Source organism: Glossina fuscipes, unplaced genomic scaffold (assembly GCF_014805625.2).
Source record: "Glossina fuscipes isolate IAEA_lab_2018 unplaced genomic scaffold, Yale_Gfus_2 121, whole genome shotgun sequence".
Taxonomy (NCBI): Eukaryota; Metazoa; Arthropoda; class Insecta; order Diptera; family Glossinidae; genus Glossina; species Glossina fuscipes.
Genome location: NW_023998464.1, coordinates 1,738,717 through 1,761,961, shown reverse-complemented (window position 1 = coordinate 1,761,961; position 23,245 = coordinate 1,738,717). Strand labels below are relative to the sequence as shown.

Sequence of the window (23,245 nt, the reverse complement as noted above, 5' to 3'; positions counted from 1 at the left end):
AGACCAATGAATTCTCAGCAATTTTTGTATTGAAGTTGAATGGCCCAGCAGGGGGAACATTGAAGAATAAGGCTTTATTCTTACTGAAGTTAATGCAAACCATATTATGTATTATCTAGGAGTTAACAATTGCTAAAGACTATTTAATATTCTTTTCGAGCGAATAGAAATGATCTGCATTACCTCTATAAAGCGAAAAGATATTACCTGCATACGCCAAAAAAGGGCAGTCGTTACCGACCAAATCTCCAAGATAATTTAATTTAATTAACCAATAGCTGGTCCAAAATGGAACTTTGTGGTACCTCAGACATTGTTGCAATTAGGGAAGAGTTAAAGACATTCACAGAAAAAACTGTTTACTATCCGAAATATACGACCATATAAGCGTACAGGCACTTCGAGAGAAGTTGAATTTATCATACGATTAGTTAATATGTTTGAGAGGAAGCAGTTCTTCTTTACTGCCTATGTACGCCTATTCGCTGCCTGGACAATATTGAATATATATATATATATATATATATATTATATATATTGAATATATATATGTATATATTTATAATGCACATATGCTTGTATATATTCTTATTGTATACATTCCTGCACAAATTCACATCGTAGTTACGTTGAAATACAGCCCTGCATGGTCGCATCGCGTCGTATTTACACTTACATCCTTTGAAATTTATACAGCATTCTTTTGGCTTTACTCGCTACTCCGCACAAAAGCACATACACACCTGGCACGGAGGCACACCCCTAACCGGTACAGATCCAAATTGGAAGTGAACCTCTAAGCCCTTGCATGTATGCGAAAGCTAGGCAACCAATAACAGTAAACACAAGCAGTTAATTTTCGAATCATAATGAGATGTTAAGATTGCAAGTTAATTTAAACGCGACATAGGCAAACTGCGCGTATTAAGCATAGTTGTTTTGATGGACTTTAAAGAACCCAATATTGAGTCATAGACGTCATGGGGGAATAAACAGCACGTTATTCACATTGACTAAGCTTAATGAAGAAAAAGTGCCTAGAGCAGAATGTGGGCGAAAAAATAGTACCGTCTATTAACTTAATTTAGAAGGAGATAACAAGAATAAATCTAAGTTTTTCAAGTGACGTTAAATAAAACAGAAGCAACGTTTCATAGGGTCTACCTTATGAAAATACTCAAATATTAAAAATCGTAAGGCAAAATTCCTAAACAGCAAGAATTACTTTTGAATGGATTCAATTGAATCTACATAACACCTATAGGAAGGAAACCGTATTCAAGTATTGGTCTAACTAAGCACATGTATAGTCGTTTTGTAGGAAATTAAAACGTAAACCTTGGTCGAATAGAACCCCTAAATTAATAAACGAATCTACGTTTTCCAACTTGTGTGAATTAGTGAAATATTTAGTATATCCTTGAGAAAGAAAGCTTTTGTATTTTTTATACCCTAAATCATTTGTTACACAAGATATATTAAGTTAGTGCAAAGGTACGTAACACGCAGAAGGGCTTAAGATGAACCCATCTTTTATTATACCGATCGATTCAGCATCATAATCTGATTGAAGCTTGATTGTCCGTCTGTCCATCTGTTGTCTGTCCATGCAAACTTGTGGGTCACAATTTGTGAGATGTTTTAGTGAAATTTGGTACAGTCACGCGTTTTGACCCAAAGATGAACTTTGTTGAAAATGGTTGCGATTGGTCTACTCTTTCGTCTACTCCCCATAAAACGATCTATTCTGAAAAGTCGTTAAATAAAAAAAATTGCAATTTTCAAAATTTCTCGACAAAAGTGGCAAAGTAGTAGTTGTATTAGGCATTCTAAATGATTTTGGACCAGGTGGGGCAATTTTCGAAGCGCTCTCGTATAACGAAAACTGAAGTTCATACAACAAAAAAATATAATTTTCAATGCTGCATGATGAAAATTATATCATAATAGCAACTTAACATAAAAAAATTAACTGTACCAAATTGGGATCATCTCGATCTATTTTTTGGATCCTGCCCTATTAATGATTTTCACGAAAATTGATCCTTGGCAGAGCAGAAAAGCCTAAGTTTTAATGATGATGGGAATTGGCCCATAATAGTAATGCCATGCAAAAAAGAACTCTGCGAAATTTGAACCATCTACGCCAATTTTTGATCCTACCCTACCCAGGGATTAACCTTGTACTACATTAGATTTCGTTTTGGGTCCGTTCTCTCATAAATGCGCACATGAAAAATATGCCTTGATGTAGAACCAAGAAATAATTTTTGTCTTCTATAATAAAAATAGGGATTGTGTTATATAATGCGTTGTAGGGTACTTAAAAGTCGGACTTGCCCGACTAGAACGTTCTCATTCCTTAAAGTTAACGACTTTGTAACCAATTATTTAAGTGAATTTGAGGTTGATACGACTGCGATTTCAAGAAGAACATTACAGGGAACTCAAACCGTTGAGATTTTTAGGAGCTCACTCTTTAACACCATTCGCTTCGTCTACATTTTGCGAGTTGACGACCGTCATAAACGGAAGTGTTGTTGCAACCAGATTCCCGACAACTCGCAGCATAGCTTTAATATTTGCACTACGATTTGTGCGTTTGCGTTGTTATAACCAAAAAAAAGTAGCCCTCCAAGTGCCTTACCAGTCATGTCAGTACTTACGCCGCTGTGTAGCTCCATTAGTCTGCTTATTAAACCATTTGGAGGCCTTTTACCATATTTACAAGCGATTTTTGGCGTTTCAAAGGGGTGCTGCTATTTTGCTTTAAGTACTTCTACAACGTTAGAAGTACTAACCGTGTATGTATTTTTGGTCGAATTTTGTGGTTTTTGATTATTAAATAATTTTATAACAGTGCAATTATTTCTTCGGCATCGCATTTTTTTTTTTCGGCTGTCCATAAATGGTACCACTGTCCGTCATGTTCGAAGTTGCACCTCAAAGAGCTAGAGCGACATTCTTGTTGTCGTTCCACCTTATTTAATAGTTGACATATGGTGAGGCGACAGGATTTTTTGAAATATAGCCCTTTGGCGGTATCTGCCTGATCTACGGAACCCACCTGTTTCTATCAGCGCATCATTCTATTGTAATCTATGGGTGATAAGCCATCTACGAACGGAATATATATCGCATTTTATCCGTTTGGTATACTTCATAGCAATTATTTCCCTCGGCTTATTGGCAGGAACCAGCGAGCAGGACACTGTGTACTATTTAATTCATCATAATATTATTCTTCATTCAGGCATTATTAAATCGGCGAGCGAGATACAACTGGTATTATTTAACGGCATATTGATGTGGTTTACTTATAATGTCTTCAAGAGGGACCATGCATTTTTTCGGACTTATTTCTATCAATCCCTTTACATAACATGCTGGACTTTGTTTATTATCAGGAAATTTCAATGGAATTTTTGAAGTTACAGTCATTATGTTATGATGCCGGCGGATAGAACATTCAAAGTCGTCACTTTTACTTAACCTAACCTCCATGATATTCCGTTAGAATTGTAACATTAAATTTTGAATTTTAAAAGTCTCATAATTGTGTTTAACTAAAACTGAAAACTAAACGCTTATGAACGCTTTCGAAGCAAAAGCTTGAGATCACGATAAAGTTAATCAACTTGTAAAATATGAATTGTGTCAAAATGGTCAGAGATTGAATTCATGGAAATAAAGAAATTTTTATTGAATCGAAATTGGAAATTACGATGGGGTGTAATCAGTTCTAGGAAAAAATGTTAAGAGGACAAGGTAAGTTGTCGCAATTGAAATTAGTTTTCTTTTTTTACATATGTTGTGAGAATACTGTGTAGGGAAGGAAGGAAGAGTGGGAGGAGGAGGAGAGAGAGAGAAAAGAAGAAACTACACATCTACTCTGTTAAATTTTAATTCCATTTACTTCTTTCACGTTTTGTGATCTAAGCAGAATGTTGAAGGCCATTCTGTACATTCTTCACATAGCGATACATTGTCTACTGTAAATGAAAAAAAAGCTGTCGGTGATCAAATTTCTATTCCCTCCATTTTATTCTAATAAAACTTCTACAATGTCTATACTAATAATAAAAACTAATAAGAAATAACCGCATCCTACGGCATGCTACAGTAACTTATCCTGCTGTGTAGTACAACGTTGACATTGATGTAATAAAATGAATAGCGATGATACGATATCCGGCTCAGCCAAATATAAATTTCTTGTTTTCATATTTAAGGAAAAACCAAATAATATTTCATTTGCATTATATTTTCATCCATATGTATTAATCGTAATTGAAAAATGAAATGATTTTCACTTTCTAAATTTTCATAAATGCTAAAAAAGGTTTTCCATTCTCTTGTACACAAAGCTTTGCATACAAAGCTTTTGATGTTGTATGGTAGGTACAGAAATTCTTGGACAACTATCCAGGCACTGGTATTTTTATTAAAAATGAGCTTTTTTTATGAGTCAGTGTTTGAGCAAGCTCTAGCGGATTTCTCGAGCTAAACAAAGCAATACTTCTCTACTGTACTTCTCACATTACATTCCAGAGGTCTTCAGGTGCAGGTACTTGAAGATGTAAATAAAATTATATGTCTATTGCCATTTGCTATCCATTTTTAAACAGATAGAGAGCATACACTTAAAAGTGTTAAATGGTTTGGAAAGCAAGTAACTGTATATGTTTATGTCTATTTCGCATTTTCTCACTTTATATAAGAAACTCATATACTATGTGTGTGCACTCGAAAAAGGGGTACCGTTTCGAAATGTTCTTTACTTCAAGTGGACTGTGTGAAAATCAAAATCTCTTTATGTAAAGATACCAGATATTTAATAATTCTAGTCTACATTACTTGTGGTTGTATTTAATCATTTTTTGAATCGGATTAAGCCTGTCTGTCCGTCTTGTCTTCTTGTGCTGAATTTTTTAGGTAGGAAACTTCGTACTGTAACTTGTTTTGGCCCAAGGACGAACGCAATTGAAAATGGATTACTTTTTCGACCCGTTCCCTTGTAACATCTCATTTTGGAAGTCGATACGCGAATATTTGTAGGCTGATGGAGAGTGTTTAATAGTAGGCCGTGGCCCACTATTGTTTTCTGTCGTTTCATTGTTATTTTTTATTGTTTTTATATATATGTATGTATATTTTACTTACGATCTATGAATAAAGGTAATAAGTAAATGTTATGGCAATGTGTAGTAAATAACAGGGGCGCTTGTCCTCCGATCGGAGCAGAGTAATAATATTAGTACGATGCTTACATAAGAAATTAATAGTAGCCATACAAATTCATTCATTCATGCAAAATTATTTAATATCTAAACGGTCCACTCAGAGCTTGTTCAATTTTCCGAATTCATTCGGTGTTCTCTGTTGCCTTCATTGACCTTGTGTGAGAAATTGTTGATTTGTTCTTTGCTTATTTCAGTGAGTCGTGAAACCGGTTTCTTCACAACACTCTTAAAATTTATTTCATCGGAATGATTATTAGTTGCTATGGTTCTTCTTAATCTTCTTTTATCCCTGTTCAGTGGCGCTCTTTCAAGACTATCACGGTTAGTCTGACGTCTAGACCAGAATAACTTTTCAATTCCAATATCAGTTGAGCTTTGCAATCTCTAATTATATAACAAATGTTCATTGATCTTGTCTGTGAAGGCCTCAATATGTTTTTACCAGTTAACAACATTAATTTTTAGAGAGAGAAGGCACAGCATCGCGTCGATGCGGATCAGCGGATTGTGATCAGAGCTTAGAGCGTCGTGGTCATAAACATTGTGTATAGTGGTAGTAGCTATATCGGAAAGCGCAACGAAATTTCTTTCGACTTAATTTTATTCATTAATAGCAATTTTTACATTTATTATAAAGTAATAAAAAATTTCATATTTACAAACAATTATGATTTTCGATTTCTTATTTATGAATTCCTGTTTCTTAAGTGCAACAATAGGCGATCAATATATAAAGCACCGACATCAATCCAAAGCTAAGTGAGGGATAATTTGAACCGCTGGCTACCATGATGTTTGCGCTTTCAGCTATGAAAGCCATTGGGCGAGATGCAGCGGGAATTTTCATAATATGAGGTGGATCACCAGGATTTAAAGGTGCCAAGGCTACTGAACCCTCAGGAACAGTAAACGACGTGCTTTGTAGAGGAGCCAAGGGTACATTCTGTTCCAAAGCAGTAGCAGATTGAGTTACTAGCTCCTCAGCGCCGGATGATGAAGTAGCTGATGAAGTGGATGATGAAGTGGATGAAGAAGTGGATGATAAGTTATCAGCAGCGGTTGATGCTGCGCTAGAGAAAATTTCTCTTACTGTTGTCGTCTCTTCGGGTGGTGGAGCTGGGTAACATACAATTTTTTCTACTTCGATTGTTTTACTGCTATCGTTTGGATCCGGCTCGGGTACTTTAATAGGTACACAGATAATACCTCCAGTCGGCGGCTGTTCAGCTGGAGCTGCTGGAGTTTCCATAGGATTCTGGGAAACGGTAGGGTTTGTTGAAATAGGACCGTTTCTCGCAACTTCACTACCTGCCATTTCTGCGCCAGTCGCACTAGCAGCGTTCGAGGTTTCCGCGTGTGTTGGGTTTAAAGGAGCCAAAGCCGCGCTGGCTATTTCTGCCGGCGGAGCACTAGTGATCGGTGGGGAGGCAGCTGGCTGTGATGGAGCCTCTGCAGCTGGGAGTTGAGAAGCACCTGTATTGATGACTGTAGTGCCTGGACCGGCATTTGTAGTCGTTACCGAACCTGGTGGACCGTTATTGATGATTATAATTCTATCTTCGCCGTTATTATTGCCGCCACTACCACCGCTACCATAACCACCACTCATCATTGGTGTGTGCTCTACTACTCTGGTGTGTGTGGGTGTTAACGCGTGACCGAGAAGACCACCAGCTAAACCACCAGCCAGCAAACCAGATCCTGAAAGTACATGTAAATTATAACTTTTTTTTTGTATTTTTTCGCTTAACTTACCAAAACCTAGACCGGATGAGGATTTGGGAGGCTGAGATACAAATGTGGCTCCTGCCGGCAACGATGATCCACTTGGCAAGAAAGTTGCTCCCGCTGGTAAGGCGGCCGGTGCTGGGTAATATGCTGGGGCGGGAGCCGCAGGATAATATGTTGCACCCGGCGGCATAGCTCCAGGAGCGTGATATGTGGCACCGGCGGGTAATCCCCCTGACGGATGATATGTAGCTCCTGGTGGTAAAGATCCGGGCGCATGATAAGTTGCCCCTACTGGCAAAGACCCCGCCGGATGATAAGTGGCCCCTGGTGGCAGAGAGCCCGCCGGATGATAGGTAGCACCTGGTGGCAAGGATGCCGGAGAGTGGTAAGTGGCTCCAGCGGGTAAGCCTGAGGCAGATGGATAGTAGTTAGCATTCGTGGGCATTTGTTGTCTTGGGTAACTCGATTGCACATTATGAGCATTCGTTGCCGTAATGGGCGTATGAACGCCACTTCCAAAGCCACCTCCTGTTGAGTTAAAACGATTACGATTGTAATTAGGGCTAGATTGTTGACTATTATAATGAGTAGCTGTCGCTGGTGGTTGACGATTCGTTGCCTGCGAATAGCTTGGCGGAGCAGCATTATTCGGCTTATAACTTGGTGCGGGTTCATGTATATTCGTCTTGGCTCCGCCTATTGGATTTGTGGGTGAATAAGCCGGTGGTGGACCTTGTGACTTTGGTGGTACATTCCAACCTATAGGCGAAACTGTTGGACGAGCTGCATGATTTTGCGTATTTCGCGTAGCGGTTAATGTGTTTGTGCTACTGGGACGTTTGGGTTGCGCATTATAACCGGAGTAACTTAAGGAAGTCAAACCGGAATGCGAAAGTGAGGGATTCGAATGCGAATAACTGCTACCGCCATTATTAGGCTTATTGTATGACGTACGCCTAACGTTCGAATAAGATGAACTTGATGAACGTCGACTACCTCCGCTACTATAAATGCGTTTAGCTTCCACAGTAGACGCTAGCACAGCCGCTACAAGGAAAAAACACGATAGTTTAAAACAGAGACTTGGTGTCATCTCTAGCTACGTCGTATCTGCAATGAAATAAAACAATCGTTAACATGTTGATCGACTAGGCATCCACTTGTTTTCGTTTAAGTGCAAATTTGTAATAATTTAGTCTTTCCGGTATACAATTGGAATGATTGTGCCATCAAGAGCAAAACAACTATCTGCTATATAGATATATAAAATAAGTAGAACTAACAACTCTTAGGTATCATCATAAATGTGATAAGTACTTAAACGCAGATCATGATACAGTAAATTTAACCAACACTTTTATTTTCTCAGAGTTTATAAGCCTGTAACCTTTCTGTTTGCCTGTATGTTGAGTTGAAAGTGAATTAAATCGTTTTGCGTATAAAATAAATTCTTATTTATTCACTACGTTGTGATTAATTTATAACATAAGTGTTTGCTTACAATTTGTTCGAAGGTAAGTAAATAAGTCAAAATTTATGACTTCTTAGGGATTCGTTGAAAAACGCGACCTTGTTAGGAGAACCTTCTTCTTAAAGAATAATACAATTTTGATGCCGCTTCGAATGGTTCTCTTGAAATTATTTGTTATCTCAAATTTTACTTTCAAAAACGTGCTAGAATAGAAGCAGAAGTAAGTACTTAGTGCAAGCCCATAAGATCAAGACCGTGTACATGAAGTATTAAGAGTTTTGCTAATTGGGGATGCGTCTGTCAAACGGGAGTAGTGCAGGTTTACGATAACAGGACAAAGCAAAAGAGGTATTAAATGTTTTATTAATTGGAACCGCCTCTGTTAAACAGAGGCGCGTCTCGTTTTGTTTCAATTTTTGTTTTCGCAACCATTGCCGAGAAGGACGAAAGAGCAGAGAAACGCACTAAATTGACTTAGAATCTTACGCTGATCGAAAATATATATAAGCTTGATACGTATTTCTGGCTGTTACGAACCCCATACCTGTCGTATCTTTATATATGCATTTCGTGTGTATTAATGTCTAATGAGCTCCACCTTCGTGGTTAGCTTTAATATTTTTCAGATTAATAGTGTTTTCTTTAATATTCGTTACAAAAGTCCACTGTGGCTTTATTGTAGGCTGTTAATTACTTTTACCTTTTTTCTAAATCAAATCTTATTTTCGAGTTTTTCTAAACTTTGCATTTCCATTTTGTACTATATGCTTATTAGAAGAAGTACATCTTTGCAATTAGTTATTTATTATTTATTATTATAAATAATTCCAAAAACCTAAAGTAGAAAGAAAGAACGAAAGAACTAAAAATGCGTTCTGAGGAAACGCTAACGTATCTATAGCCAAAGTCATTTAAGTTGTTTTTTTCATTTTCAATTTCAAGCCAATTAATTAAGATGATGACTATCCACTTGCGGTATATAATATTCCATATGCACATACCATGAGTTATATACAGTTTTTAATAAACAAAGTTGAGTTAAAAAGAGATGGAAAAATAATATTGAAAAGAGAAGAGAATCTTGATAATACTGTTGATAATTTATTGACCTATGATGTCAATTTCAAGAATAATGAATTAAATTTTTATTCCAACTTATTTACTAAGATTTTTTTAAAATATTATACATGCGCATACATACAAGCATACTAAGAAAGAAATAAAATTGTGCTGTTTCTTGACTAAAATTCAAACATATTTTTTTCATATTTTAAATAAACTCTGTTAGATCACATAATTGTGGGTTATGCCATAATCGTAGAGCTTCTGCTATTTCTGGAAGCCAGAAGCGTTAAATAAGCAAATTACTTATAGGCTGCCCCGTTTTCAACGTGCTCTACTGTAGTTTTTATAGATTACTATTATTAAAGTCGTAAGTTTCCGCTTCACTTATTATACACACTATATATATATACGTAATTCCGCTGAATTCTCAGCAATCAATTTGTTTTGTCCCTATCTTCTAATCATGATCGCGTTAACTTTTGTTCAATGCCTTTCCTTGCAGTATTACCGTCCGATGGCTGCTTGGGGATATACTTAACCCTGTAGCTTTCGAAATCTACACCTTTTTTTTGTTAATTCGCTAATAATTAATTAAATGCTATATATATGTCTCATTAGAAAAGCATAGTTATATATAATTTTTGCAGCTTGAAAACCAGATTCTTTTAATTTATGTTAATTTGCGATGCACTGTTCTCTATAAAACTTTTGCTTGTACCTTGAGTTGCAGCGAACAGTAGATTTCCCGTATTTTTACTATGGAACACTATTCTAAGGGATTTTTTATTTTGTTTTCATTAATCGTAATTTTATATTTCTATATAAGTTTTACAAAAAAAAAAAATATATGGAAAACCAGTCTTTTTATAAATAAACACAATTACAAAGGAATAAATATAACACACAACTGTTGGAAGTGGCGGTAAGTGTTGTTATTGTTATGGCCTCGAAATCGTTTTTGCTTTACAGTATTTATGTATTTAAATGTTTAATGCAAATTCATTAACTTATATAAAATATATAATAAATTTTTGAGCTACATAAGCCTCTTCGAAAGAGTTCCAAATCTAATTATTTTCTTACATTTTATTGTTCTTTTTTATGTTTACGTTCTTCCTTGGCAATTTTCTGATTTAATATTTCGTTTAAATATTCTAATGAATTAATTTTTCTCATAAAACTTTTTGCTTTCCACTGATTTTTTTTTAAATGTTTATATTCCGTCCGTGCATGTTATACGTCAAGCATATCGCTGAAAACTGAGTTTGACTCAGGTTTAGGTAAAGGCTTAGCTTTACATATTTTTTTTTTTTACATTTAAATTGATTGGTTTGCTTTGTTTTTATTTTATGTTTTCTCTCCTTCTCACATACTTAAATAAGAGTCTATGAGATAATTTTTTATTATTTACTACTGTTTTTGTTTGTGCTCAGTATCGAACGTTGGTATACTAGATTTGTCATGCTACAGATATTAAAACGCTGAAACCCGCCTTGACCTTAGATTAGATGAATGCAGTGTATTAGAAAAGCATCATGACCCGTTACAAACGCGTCAACTGAAAAAGATATACTAAAAAATTAAAACGTCCTAATGCAAAGAAAAAACCCATTTCTTAAGCTAGCGAACTCAAAAGTTCTAAAACGAGTTCATGTCCGCTTAAGAAGATGGGTATCCAAAACTCGTCACAATTTTAATAATCTTCGCTTTTTTGTTTTGAATAATTGATTTTATTACATGTTATTCCGTTTTTTACGTTTTACTTAATTATTGTAAACATGGATTTAAATGTGATTTTCGAGATCGAATCTATTCGTTTTGGATCTTCAGTTCCGACTATGTAAGGCATCAATATTCGTTTATTTGAATTGAAGTGAAAACAAATTAATTTGCAGTCATAAGTTAATTTTTCAAACGGTGTCTAAAAAATTGTAATCACCTGAGTAATCTTATATATGCCAGAAGAAAGAAAGGTGCGGAGTAGAGGAAACTTGCTTTGCTCTTACATGAGGTACAGTGACATGAAAATTGGAAACTTCTGCCTTAAGGCAATAAAGTTATTTGCTTCCGTTTCCACACTTTACGCGTATCGGAGGAGGAATGTGATATGATTCACAGATGGTCATTAAATTGTATTATCGAGTTGCGATTGTACTCATGGCAAGTAAAAACAATTCTAAGAATTTTCGCAATAATCGCAATTATTTTCTCCCATTATTTTTAAAAGAAGAGCATAAATATGTCAAGAGAAGAAGGAAATTTTATTTGAGTTCATTCAAAACCGCTTATACTCTCCATTAGCCCATGCATTTAATTGCAAAATAAAAGTATATAAACGAATATGTTCGACTCTTTTTATACCATGCACCGTTATTAGAAGTATACAAAGGCCAAAAGAACTTGGGATAGGCCAATCTTTTATTATACCGATCGATTCAGAAAGTGATTCTAAGCTTGTCTATCCATCTGTCCTGTGTTACAAAAGTGCATTAAGTATTTTGCGAATTTATAAAACGGTCAGAAGGACTTGGGTAGACCAAACTTTTATTAAACCGACCTACTCAAAAACTGATTCTAAGCTTGCCTGTCCCTGTTTCCTACGTTAGAAGGGTACATTAAGTTTATGCGAATATATACAACAGCCATAAGCAATTGAGATAGACCAATCTTTTACTATACCTATTGATCAAAAATCACTTCAGAATCGAGCTAAGCTTATCGTTTTGTGTGTCCGTTTTGATTTCTCGTCTTCAACGTACAGACCATAAGTTTCGAGATCGTTTGATCCATCGACATGTTTCGGCTCAAAGACTAACGTTACTGAAAATAATTCGAATCGGATCACTTTTCTGCTTTATACAACTGCAAGGTGGCGCAGGGTTGTTTTTTTGCTTTTTTTCAATTTTAGAAAAGAAATAGAATGAACCTATTAGTAGATGTATAATATTTTGGATCAAGCAGAAAATTTATTCTATATTATATATTTTTATTATTATTATTATTATTATTATTATTATTATTCTTATTATAAATTTAGCCAGAGAATGAATTCTAAGACTAAAGTCTTAAAGCCCTAGCATCTAAGGCTCTCGGCTTTATTAAAAACTCTAAGGCACTTGAGATTTGAACCCACGCGACCATTGAGTTGAAAGTCGAGATTTTTGCCTACTCGGCCACCCAGGCGAATCTATATTATGTAAAAACATAACAATGTATAATATAACGAGTGTATGTAGAATGTGTGATATAATGCAACTGATCGATACTCTATGTGACTTACTTCGTATTACGTGATTTGTTATGCCTCCAATCGTCTTCTTATTATCAATAAGATCGTCCTTGTTTTGGCGGAGGTTCGCATTCACCTTCCCTACTTAATGCAATTTTAAAAGTGTTTAAATTTGTGTGTACGTAAGCAAAATTCACAAGAACTTGGCTTAGATCTTAGAACGTTTATTATAGCAATTGATTTAAGGATATCTGAGTCAATTTAAGCACACTTACCCATACATTTTTATAATTACGTCCAATATATAATAGATTTCCTTCTTGAAAATGTTGTGAGGAAAATCGTGTGCAAAGCGTTATGTAAACGTTTAAGTTCAAATTACTATTAAGAACATGTTAAAAAACTGTTCCGAAATATATAGTGCAAGCATACGTCGCACATACACACACACACACACACACACACACACACACAACTGTAGAGAGGATAATTTTCTTAACGAAAGAAAAACAATTTAGTTTAGCTTGAACGTCTGCTTAAATGTTTAATTAAATGAAAGGCCAAGAGATGCGATACTCCAAGATGGTGCCTCATTTTTTGAATCTTTGGAAAACATCGATAAACTACGGTCAAGCAATACATATGTAAATGTGCAATAATTCCCTTGATAAGCTAGAATGAATGGATGAAATTTTTACGCTTACTTATAACATGGGTCCAGCAATGTGAGTTAGAACATGTCACTAATAAAAAATTTGCACACTTATAAAAAAGGATTATTTTACACGATTTAGAGCGGAAAGTTGCAGCAAACTTAATTTTCTTTCTGAAAATGCAATATTATTAATTTCTGTTTCCGTCATAAAAGACCCCAAAGTAGCCTTTGTCGCCAAGCTTGCTCTTCATTAGATCCCGAACATATGGCGGAGTTCAAAAATTCGCGTTGTATGTTCCAAACCCGCTACGCTTAATTTTTATATTAAATCTAACTAAATCTAATAATAATTAATTAAATGGCGAAGTTTAAAAGTTCGTGTTGTATGATCCAAACTCGTACGCTTAATTTTTATATTAGTTTGGGGAAAAAGGAATCCATTATTTTTATATGAACTTCAGGACTTTATTTAACATGCTTCGGATTGTCCGATTTGGGTCAAATATGCACCGTTTTGTTGTATGATTTGTTGCCATGTTAAAGGTAACTTCAAAATGCCTCTCTCATAGAAGTCCTGGTTTCTATTTGCAAAAAACTCTAGTAGTCGTTTTTCACAATCCTCCCTAGATTCCAATTTTTTATCATTAAAGAAATTTTGCAATGCAAGAAAAAGATGATAATCGCTTGGTGCCAAGTCCGGACTGTATGGCGGATGCATTAAAACTTCCCAACTAGGCTCCCGAAGTTTCTGGCGAGTCACTGTAGATGTGTGTGGCCTAGCGGTGTTCTGGTGGAACACGACACCTCTCCTGTTGGCCAATTCTGGCCGTTTCTGGTCAATCGCTATCTTCAAACTGTCCAGTTGTTGACAGTAGAGATCAAAATTTAGCTTTTGGCCATGTGGAAGCAACTCATAATAAATAATCCTCTACCAGTCCCACCAAATGCATAGCAAATCCTTCCTGGCCGTTTGGGGTGCTTCACCGCTCTTTGACAACGATCGTTTTCGCACAGGGTTATCGCATGTGATCCATTTCTCATCTCCAGTCACCATCCGTTTAAGAAATGGGTCTATCTCATTCCGTTTGGCCAAGGCTTCGCAGATGGAAATTCGATCCACCATGTTTTTTTCTGTTAATTGGTGTGGCACCCACACATCGAGCTTCTTTTTGAATCCAGCTTTGTGTAAATGGTTTAAAACTGTTTTATGGTCGATTTTTAGCTCCTGGGCGATGTTTCGACTGCTAACATGCCGGTCAACTTCGATCATTTCTCCGATTTTATCGACATTTTCGACGACCGGCCTACCTGTGCGAGGTGCATCTTTAACATCAAAAATTCCTGAACGGAATCTACGAAACCAAAATTGCACATAATTGGCTGTTATAGTATCGGAACCATAAACACCGTTCACAATTTTAGCCGCCTGGCTTGCATTTTCGCCTTTGTCAAAGAAAAACTGTAAAATGTACCGAATTTTCTCTTTGTTCACTTCCATTTTTAACACGCTGTAACTCACAACTGAATGCACCAAACAAAAAACAGCAAAAGAATTTTTTTTATTGCGAAATGTCACCTTTCCAACGAGCATAAATCTGAAATTGTTTGATCGATAGTTTACGAGAAATCTATCAGTGCAGCCATCTACCGAAAAAATAATGGATTTCTTTTTCCCCAAGCTAATATTAAATCTTCTTTTTTTGCCATATGAAGTTTTACTTTTCGTAGAAACCAAGTTCAATTCAAGATTTTCACATAAGTTTAAAATGGCAACATACTACCAGTTAACCGTTTTGGTCGGGTTTGAAAATTGCATTTTTTTTATAACCTTGAAGTTGAACGCAACAACACATGTGCAGAGATTAGATGGACAGACGGACAGACTTGCTCAAACGAATCCAGCAAATGGCTGTGAAGGCAATCACCCTCTGTAGATTGAGTTAAAATTTCGTACGTGTCCCTCTACTCCTTCTTGTGTAATAACATTTATTTTTGTTTCTATCAGTAATACTCTCTCAGCTGGTTAGATTAAAGGTAGCCTTTAATCACCAAACTTTCCTACAAACCTCAGTTATCAGACTGACACGTGTACATACATGATCTTGACGCTGTCAATGTGTCGTTATGAAAATCGCATGTTTTTGATAAAACAAATCTATCTAAGAAATGTCTAATTCCGTTAAAAAGGAAATTTCCCAAAATATTGAGAAAGTAATAAAAGCAAGTGGAAATTTTGGATGCGATCGGTTAATGCAGGTGCCATAAAATAGATGGTTAATAAAATGCACCCGCTAAAGATTAAATTCAGCAAGTAAGAGAATTTACAAAAATTCGCAAAGAAACCCAGCGGGTAAAAGAACGAACAAAAACATCACGGCAAAAAATGGCAATCGTTAACTATTCTGCAGCTTTGTCAGCTTTGTTCAAGTGAAGTCAGTTGGCTCGTGGCCTTCAAGGAAAGATCGATTAAATGTGTTCGTAAGCCAACGTTGTACTTCTAAAGACTTTAAGTTTGTAAAGTGAAATCGTTGTGACGTTTTGTTAAGAAGACAAATCTTTCCGACTCGCTCGCTGTCCTTCGTCGATAATATTATTAAAAAATGGAAGGTCGATAAAGAGAACTTAAAAATTTGACTCATAAAGCAATGTGAGTTATTTTGTTTAATACTTTACACTCAAAGCTTTGTACAAAAGCCGGCTTACGTCTTCTCGTGGAAGCCGAATTTTCTTTAGTCCGGCGTATTAGGTTTTCGCCAAATATTTAAATAAACACTGCCTTAGCATGTACGAGTTCTTTATATTTCATCGCATTATCTCGTTGGAGCGTGTTTGGGTTGATTAACGTCATTAAAATTAGCTTGAGGGCAGAACCCTAATTAATCCCAAAATATTAAATTGTCGGGAGTGGTATAAGCGTGTATCTTATAAGAATTCATTATATAATTAATGTAAGTAAAAGAATAATGATTTATGTTTCCAACTCTGAGTACATTTTTGGGAAACAACACTTGAGAGAGGGCACACCACAATAAGAAGTTCAAAATCCTTGCTAGCTACTCCATCTTCGTTTGAGAAAATTGTAGATGCTCAATGCATTTTTTGTTGCATATGAATATAATTTATTATTAATTATAATTTTTTTCCTTCATAAATAAGGCATGAAGGATATGAATAACATAACGTATGAGTGGTTTATGAATAAATTAAAAATATATGAAAAATTTTAATTTTCTTTTTCTTCCTTTCATACGCTTTTACCTCGGCGTGGTTAGTTTATGAACACTGTAATACATATATGAGTACTTTATTGTGCAGGCATGCATATGCGTTAAGTGACAGAGCAAATATGTAAAAAAAAATTTTTACTTTTCTCCTTTTTTTTTTTTTTTTTTGAAAAGAAGGCTATAAATATGTAAAATATTAAATATTTCCTAAATAATTTTAAAATTGTGTTTCTTATTAAAAAGAAAAACTTAATTAATTTTTTCAATAAGTGTTTCGTCATTGTTTCTCTGTTTATTCGATGACGGGAATAGCAAATTAGGTAATTTCACATTAGTTAGTCTTCATATACTAACCTAGCAATTTTTTTTTTTTTTTTATATTTATACCTACCTGCTTAGGGTAAGTTATGTTAGTGTTCTCGTTCTATTTCGAATAAGTTAACCTTATGAACATTTTAAGTGGAAGAATTTACCATTAACTACCATACAACACCTTACAGTTACAACAGATTACAATGTTTCAAAATAAGACATTATATGGGAAGTAAAAGTCCAAACCATTTCCAAGAGCGTTCGTCTTTGGGCCAAAGCACATAAATATACCAAATTTCATGATAACATCTGAAAAATTGCTGCCTGTAGTTTGAACACAAAATGCATGGGCAGTCATCAAACAGACAGACGGACAGATAAACTTTAATGATATAATGAAACATGGGTTTTGCAACCCCTTGTGTCGCAAGTGGGGCAGTGTATAAAAGCTGTTTAACTATTCGTACGACCGTCTCCGGCATCAAGAAATGACACCGCCTTTTGAAGTTGAGTACATATGGTCTCTAAGAACGATCAAGTTTCAAAATGAGCGGATCAAATAATAAATTAGAAAAAATTTAAAAATACCAAAGTTAGTAAATTTTCTCGTTATTAAATTACAAGCAATAGAACATATCTATCTGAAACTATATATAGTAGACAAACATAAGAGGTTCAGAGTGAATTTAGTATTATTACAGGAAAAATATAAAAATCGCTATTGTTTAGATAATCAGAATTTTGAATTCTTAATTCTCTCCAAGGATAATAATATGGTTTTCTTAATGTATTATATAAATTATTGCATTTCTTTTTCCTTTTTGTTCCTACTCTTCTATATCTCCAGCTATTTGAATGGGTGTTGAAGATGTTGTCACTCCAAGTAAACGCATTAAGTGATATGAACTGAAGTCATTTTTATTAACATCAATTGGTGGAGGTGGTGGGGCAGGGTAGCATATTAATATTTCCAATTCCTGGAGCTCTTGAGATTTTGTATTATTTTTCTCCGTTATCGTTAAAGGCAGGCATATAACACCCCAGGGCGCTGGAGGGTTATTTGGTCGATTAGGAATGGTATTCGTAGCTGTGGAATCATCATTAGATTCTTCGATTGGGTTAATGGTCGCATTGTATGTCCTAATAAAATCAGCTACTTTGTTGGTTAAAATACTTTCGTTGCGTTTACTGTAAGTGATGAAGCTTGTTTCATTAACTTTGCTATCTTTCACGGATGCAAATGAGCTTATGCTGTCGTGGTTTTTTAGATATCGTTCTTGTGCATTTTGATGAGGATGATAAGTGCTTTTCCAGCCTAGCGTGAAACCCAAGTAGGTAGCTAGCGTATCACTGGCTTCTGCAAATATTTATAAGAGAAAATGTTTCATTAAATTACAAAAGTGTACATCAAAATTTTTAAGTAAATTTTCTTAAAGCAACCTGATATAAATACAGCATTGCTTGGTATAACATCCATGCTACGGTAATATGAACCACCAGGTGGTATATGATATCTTCGTAATTCATTCTGTTTATATAATTTCGTTTTCTTCGACAGATTTCCATGATAAGCGTTGCTTTTGCGTTGTTCAGCTAGTGATTTCGTTAAAACCGTATGCATTGGTGAACTACTCACTATTCTACGTGTTCTGCCATTATTGGTAACAGGTTTCTTGTATTTCCGCCAACCGCCAAATAAGCCGCCACCAAAGGAACCGCCGCGACCACGGCCACCGCCACGTGCCTCACACACGTTCACAATCAATACAATATTTAAAATCAATAAATACAAAATTCTTTTATAAAGCATTGCAAAACTTTTCGCGTGGATTTACTTAAAAAAATGATTATAAAAGAAAAAGCAAAAACGTTTTGAACTAAACTTTACTGTGTAGCGTTTCAACGGGAAATGTTCACTCAATATGGTCAAGTCGCATAATTTGCTTCGTATTAGCAGAGAAGACGAGTACGGCGCAAAACGAATAAATGAATTTAATGATACTGTAACAAAGATAAACAAACAGTGTTGCACACTAAAGACATTAAATTGTTGCTATACTGTTGCAATATGGGCCACATGCACACGTGATGCTGTGTTTATTTGCTTGAATTTAATTTAATTAGATGTATAATACATGCTAACCGACTGAAACACATATACATATAGAGATTATATGTGCAGCGTGAAAAGTTCATTCAAATTTGTTCCTGTTGTGTTCAATTGAGCTTTGATTCAATTGTTCTCCGTTTTTTACCATCGACACCGGGGCGTATTAAATCTGTTATTTCATTTGTTAGATAATAATATAGTGAAACACATGATCTTGATCAAAGTGAGGTTTCGAGTGAGTTTTCCGAAGTTTTAGATGACTAAGTACTTAGGAGACGTCGCTTAGACGTTTAAGGACAGCCGTTAGAAAGGATAGTAGATGGAGCAAGCAGCAAATCGAGTCTAGAAATTGTGTGCGTTCTACATAAAAGTATGAATGTCGGGAAAGGTGGAAAGGAGAGTTTTTGCATGAACAGTCGCGATAATCCTTCGAACGTTCTGCGAGCCGAAATAGTCTCCCCTTTTTATCTGCAGACCATATAGAAACGCTATGTAGAAATACAGGAGAGTGTACATTACGCCAACGTGGAATAGGCTTTTATCATTCACGAACATCTGAGCCCTTTGATGCGATCGACAATGTCAAGCAAGATCTTGGCAGATACCACCCGCTGATGCAAATTGCACACTAATCTTGGACAGGTAACGACATTGATAATCTAATTCAACACTTCGAGCATTCGTTATGGCCAGAGGACGTCATTTTATATTTTCATGACCGAGACATCAAGTGGTGTCACTTCTTCTGCCAAGGACAGAGGTATTCGGTATTTCGAGCCCTATCAAAGTCGAAGCCAAAGGCAGGCAATTTGGTAACAAGAGTATCTAGAAATATCTAGTCCCACGATGTTGGTTTCGCCATTATGGCAAATGACTTGTTTTCATTTTTCAGCAAAGCAAACCACTGGATCACAAGTGAAGGAATTTTTGTGAAGGTTGTTGGTTTGCTGTTGATTGCCGTCAGATGTTAACTGACCAAGGCTTCCATAGTTTTAGTAATGGCGAAAATTGCATTGTCTACTATAACCACCCCCAGAGTTATCGCCAATGCAAGAAGCAATCCCGCCGACTGACTATCGTTTTTCAAAACTTTTTTAAACTTCTTTTTGGATCCGAAATTTGATCCGAAGGTCTGAAAATACCTATTTTAGAATTTTTTAGATGGATCTTCTTCCATATTTTAAGCAACGAATCTCAAAAAATCAAATTTGAATTCACGTCCTACAATTACTTGTCTGCCCAATTTGTTCACATTTGAATATAGCGTTAGATATATTTGAGGGCGTGTCTAATTTGGGACGTGTGCACTTCAGTTGTCTTTTCTTATCTCTTTAAAGCATGTGGTATATGTATGCATTTCAAATAACCTCAAAGAGTAATTGGACGGAAATCGTCACGTATTGATGGGAGAATTATTTTTCCATTTTGGAGATCTTCAAGGGAATGTACGAATGGCTGTTTAAGAGCATACTAGTTCAATAACTTTTTCTTGAAAAAAAACCAAGAAATGCAGTGAGGGTGATCTAAAATTCGTTCCAACTCATATAGAGCTTGCTCACTTTTTTCGCAGACAATAATTTTCTTTCTCAGACAGTTCATTTTATTCAAAAATATCTTTCACTTCTTCAATGAAATTAAAATGATGTGCCAGCAGTTCCCTTTAGCTTATGAGAAAATGAGAAGGAATAGTATTAAGAATCTTCATTAATCAAAGCTTAAATGTTTCAGTTTGATAATGAATTTTTTTCAACCATTAATGTTCACTGCCTTCTGCTGTTTCGGATATATTACTAAAGAAGAAGCACTCAAATCCCCATACGCTCTTTGCCATAATGTACGCCAAATTTATAAATGCTTAGCAATCTGTCAAACGTATCTAAAGTACAAATGTTACCTTGACGAATGCATGCTAACGTGTTAGACTATAAAAAACAACAACAACAAAAAGACTGCAATATATCCTTTATGAGAACGATTATTATGGGTAACTAAACTAGAGAGATTCATTCAAGCATGCATCCATCCTTACATTTCATTCATGCATCCATTTTGGTACCCGAGGGAATCGAAATACAGAGAAAAAAGAGAAAAGAACCAACATGTCAACGTTTAGTAAATGTCAACCTGATTACACAAAAATTTATCAGAGGATTTTAAAACGTTACGCATATAAGCTTCCATGAAAATAAATACAAACATATGTCAGCTTGGAAAGGCATCTACAGACTCCATAACGCTATTTGAGTAGTTCCTAGTATGTTTATATGCACGTGTACATATATAAATGTGTATGTGCTTGTTAAATGAATGGTAATCTTTACGTTTTCGAAATTAAAAATTGTCATTGCAATCATAAAGAAACTCTTTAGAGACTTAGGGTTAACGCAAGCAGTTACACGTACACATATTTGTACATAAAAGTATACAAACATATGAACGCAAAAGTGTACTTTTAAGTATATAACCAATGTATATATAGCTGTAAAAACATAGCAATAGTGCGAATGACAAGAGTGCATCATATGGGAAAGCTAATGCTTTTTGTCCGCAATTACGTACACACATTCTGAAGAGTTTGAATTCGTGTACATAATGAAAGACATTAGCATTTAAAAAAATTTACATAAGACTATTTTAAATGATCCCACCAGCCATCGATTTGTATAAGTATAAGTAAAACTCTGACAGATGAAAAGCTTTTCCATGCATTGATTGAAATTTACTTGCGGACTCTCTGTGTATTAGAAATCATGCTTTCTCTGATGAGTTGAAGGTAAAGTTCATAAGAGAAAATAAGCCCGTGGAGGCGAAGATATTGAAAAAAATTACAAGAACCTTTCCAGTTATTTCATTGAAAATTGTAGTCGGTAACCAAACTAGATGTGAACATCAAAATTGTTGCAACTGCTTTCTCTCGGAAAGTTTTAAAAATTAAATTTTTTTATGTATACTCATTCTAGAGTGGAGGTAAATACAATAATAAAGTAAAATAATTTTATACATACGTCTCTGAACGCTTAAGACATACTTTACCACTCGTACTATTAAAATGATGTATGGGGATGGCTTGAAATGGAATGAAAATGAATAGAAAGTTTCAGTATACGCGTCTAGTACAGACCGGTCTACACCAGTGACCTAAGGAAAATACTACCATTTGTACCTTTAAGTTCTATATTAACTTAAAATAATGATAATTTACTCTATCCAGTTTTTTACCTTTTTTTGTCTTGTGCGCTTACAGCATTAATTGATGCGCATTAAAAAGTATAAAGCACTTGGTTAGGAAATCTATTTACAGCATCATTATTCAATTAGTTTTAAGAATTTTTTTCTTTTAATGAAGCTTTCTTATCCAAACAGATAGTTGTTTGCAGTTTGGCAGTCACTCTAACCAACATCTGTTTCAATTTTCCGATCTTCAACGGTTAACGAGATACTCTTGTTTACTTTTATTAAAAAAAAAAAGGTTTTGTTTCTCAAATTTTACAATGAGTAGAAAAGTGCAGCAAAGAAGTTCCATCAAGATTTCTCAAAGGGGAATTTCGGTCTCGGTAATATTGAATAAAACATTCTCGAACGCATATATTATTAAATATATATTATAAAAAGGCAGAAAGGGCATTGAAGTAGAAAAACGTTACGGTCATGCTGTCATTTGTACCAATGAACACAAGTCACGTTAAATCCGATCTCTAACTATTATAGAAAATCGAAAATCTGTCTGAGGGCATTTTTTTGACATAAAATAGAACAAAGATTGCATTTTCTTATATGGAAGTGATCAAGAGCAGCCTATTAACCACTGCACATATTACGAAGAAATCTGGGGCAGATATCAGTTAGTCCGTTACAGACCCATTTTATTGACAATGTAACCAAGTGTATTTTCAATTCTCATCTTACATATGAATACGAACAAAACTTTAATTCGAAAGAGAGTGATTGATATGTTTATAGAGATTATGCCTGTTGCTGATAAGGCCAATATATCCAGTAGCATGATGAGTTTTTATGATTTGATGTCCCCTTGCGTTGAGCGTTTTGGTTTAACTTTTGTTAGAAAACTTTATGATGTCTTATTGGTAGTGGAATTTTCCTTCAATTTTTTCTTAGTTACTTGAATTGTATGCCGAAGTTGGTTGTGTTTTTGCCAACGACAACATAAAAACTAAGATAATATTTACGTTCAGGCGCACGGTTCA

The 23,245-nt window shown here is 35.1% G+C and overlaps 2 protein-coding genes across 4 annotated transcripts; both read right to left on the bottom strand.

Moving 5' to 3' along the window:
* Positions 1-5,870: 5,870 nt before the first annotated feature.
* On the bottom strand, positions 5,871-10,788 carry LOC119640476 (mucin-5AC). Of its 3 annotated transcripts, none has more exons than XM_038038557.1 (3): positions 10,594-10,788; positions 6,999-8,084; positions 5,871-6,944 (listed from the first exon to the last, which is right to left on the bottom strand). In XM_038038557.1, the coding sequence occupies exons 2-3, from the start codon at positions 8,065-8,067 to the stop codon at positions 5,947-5,949; spliced, it is 2,067 nt and encodes a 688-aa protein (XP_037894485.1). In that variant the 5' UTR covers positions 8,068-8,084; positions 10,594-10,788; the 3' UTR covers positions 5,871-5,946. The 3 variants fall into 3 exon arrangements, with proteins under 3 accessions (XP_037894485.1, XP_037894486.1, XP_037894487.1); XM_038038558.1 differs by lacking the exon at positions 10,594-10,788 and adding an exon at positions 10,229-10,560; XM_038038559.1 differs by lacking the exon at positions 10,594-10,788 and adding an exon at positions 9,146-9,313.
* Positions 10,789-16,843: 6,055 nt separating this feature from the next.
* Positions 16,844-18,921, bottom strand: LOC119640477. The gene is made up of 2 exons (XM_038038560.1): positions 18,371-18,921; positions 16,844-18,287 (listed from the first exon to the last, which is right to left on the bottom strand). The coding sequence occupies exons 1-2, from the start codon at positions 18,738-18,740 to the stop codon at positions 17,758-17,760; spliced, it is 900 nt and encodes a 299-aa protein (XP_037894488.1). The 5' UTR covers positions 18,741-18,921; the 3' UTR covers positions 16,844-17,757.
* Positions 18,922-23,245: the final 4,324 nt, after the last annotated feature.

What these genes read in the sequence shown, in the direction of transcription:
- LOC119640476 (XM_038038557.1), bottom strand. Translation starts at nt 8,067, where the DNA reads ATGACACCAAGTCTCTGTTTTAAACTATCGTGTTTTTTCCTTGTAGCG. An exon ending in CTCATCCGGTCTAGGTTTTG is followed by an intron (nt 6,945 to 6,998) that starts GTAAGTTAAGCG and finishes ATGTACTTTCAG; the next exon opens with GATCTGGTTTGCTGGCTGGT.
- LOC119640477 (XM_038038560.1), bottom strand. Translation starts at nt 18,740, where the DNA reads ATGCTTTATAAAAGAATTTTGTATTTATTGATTTTAAATATTGTATTG. An exon ending in CAATGCTGTATTTATATCAG is followed by an intron (nt 18,288 to 18,370) that starts GTTGCTTTAAGA and finishes AAATATTTGCAG; the next exon opens with AAGCCAGTGATACGCTAGCT.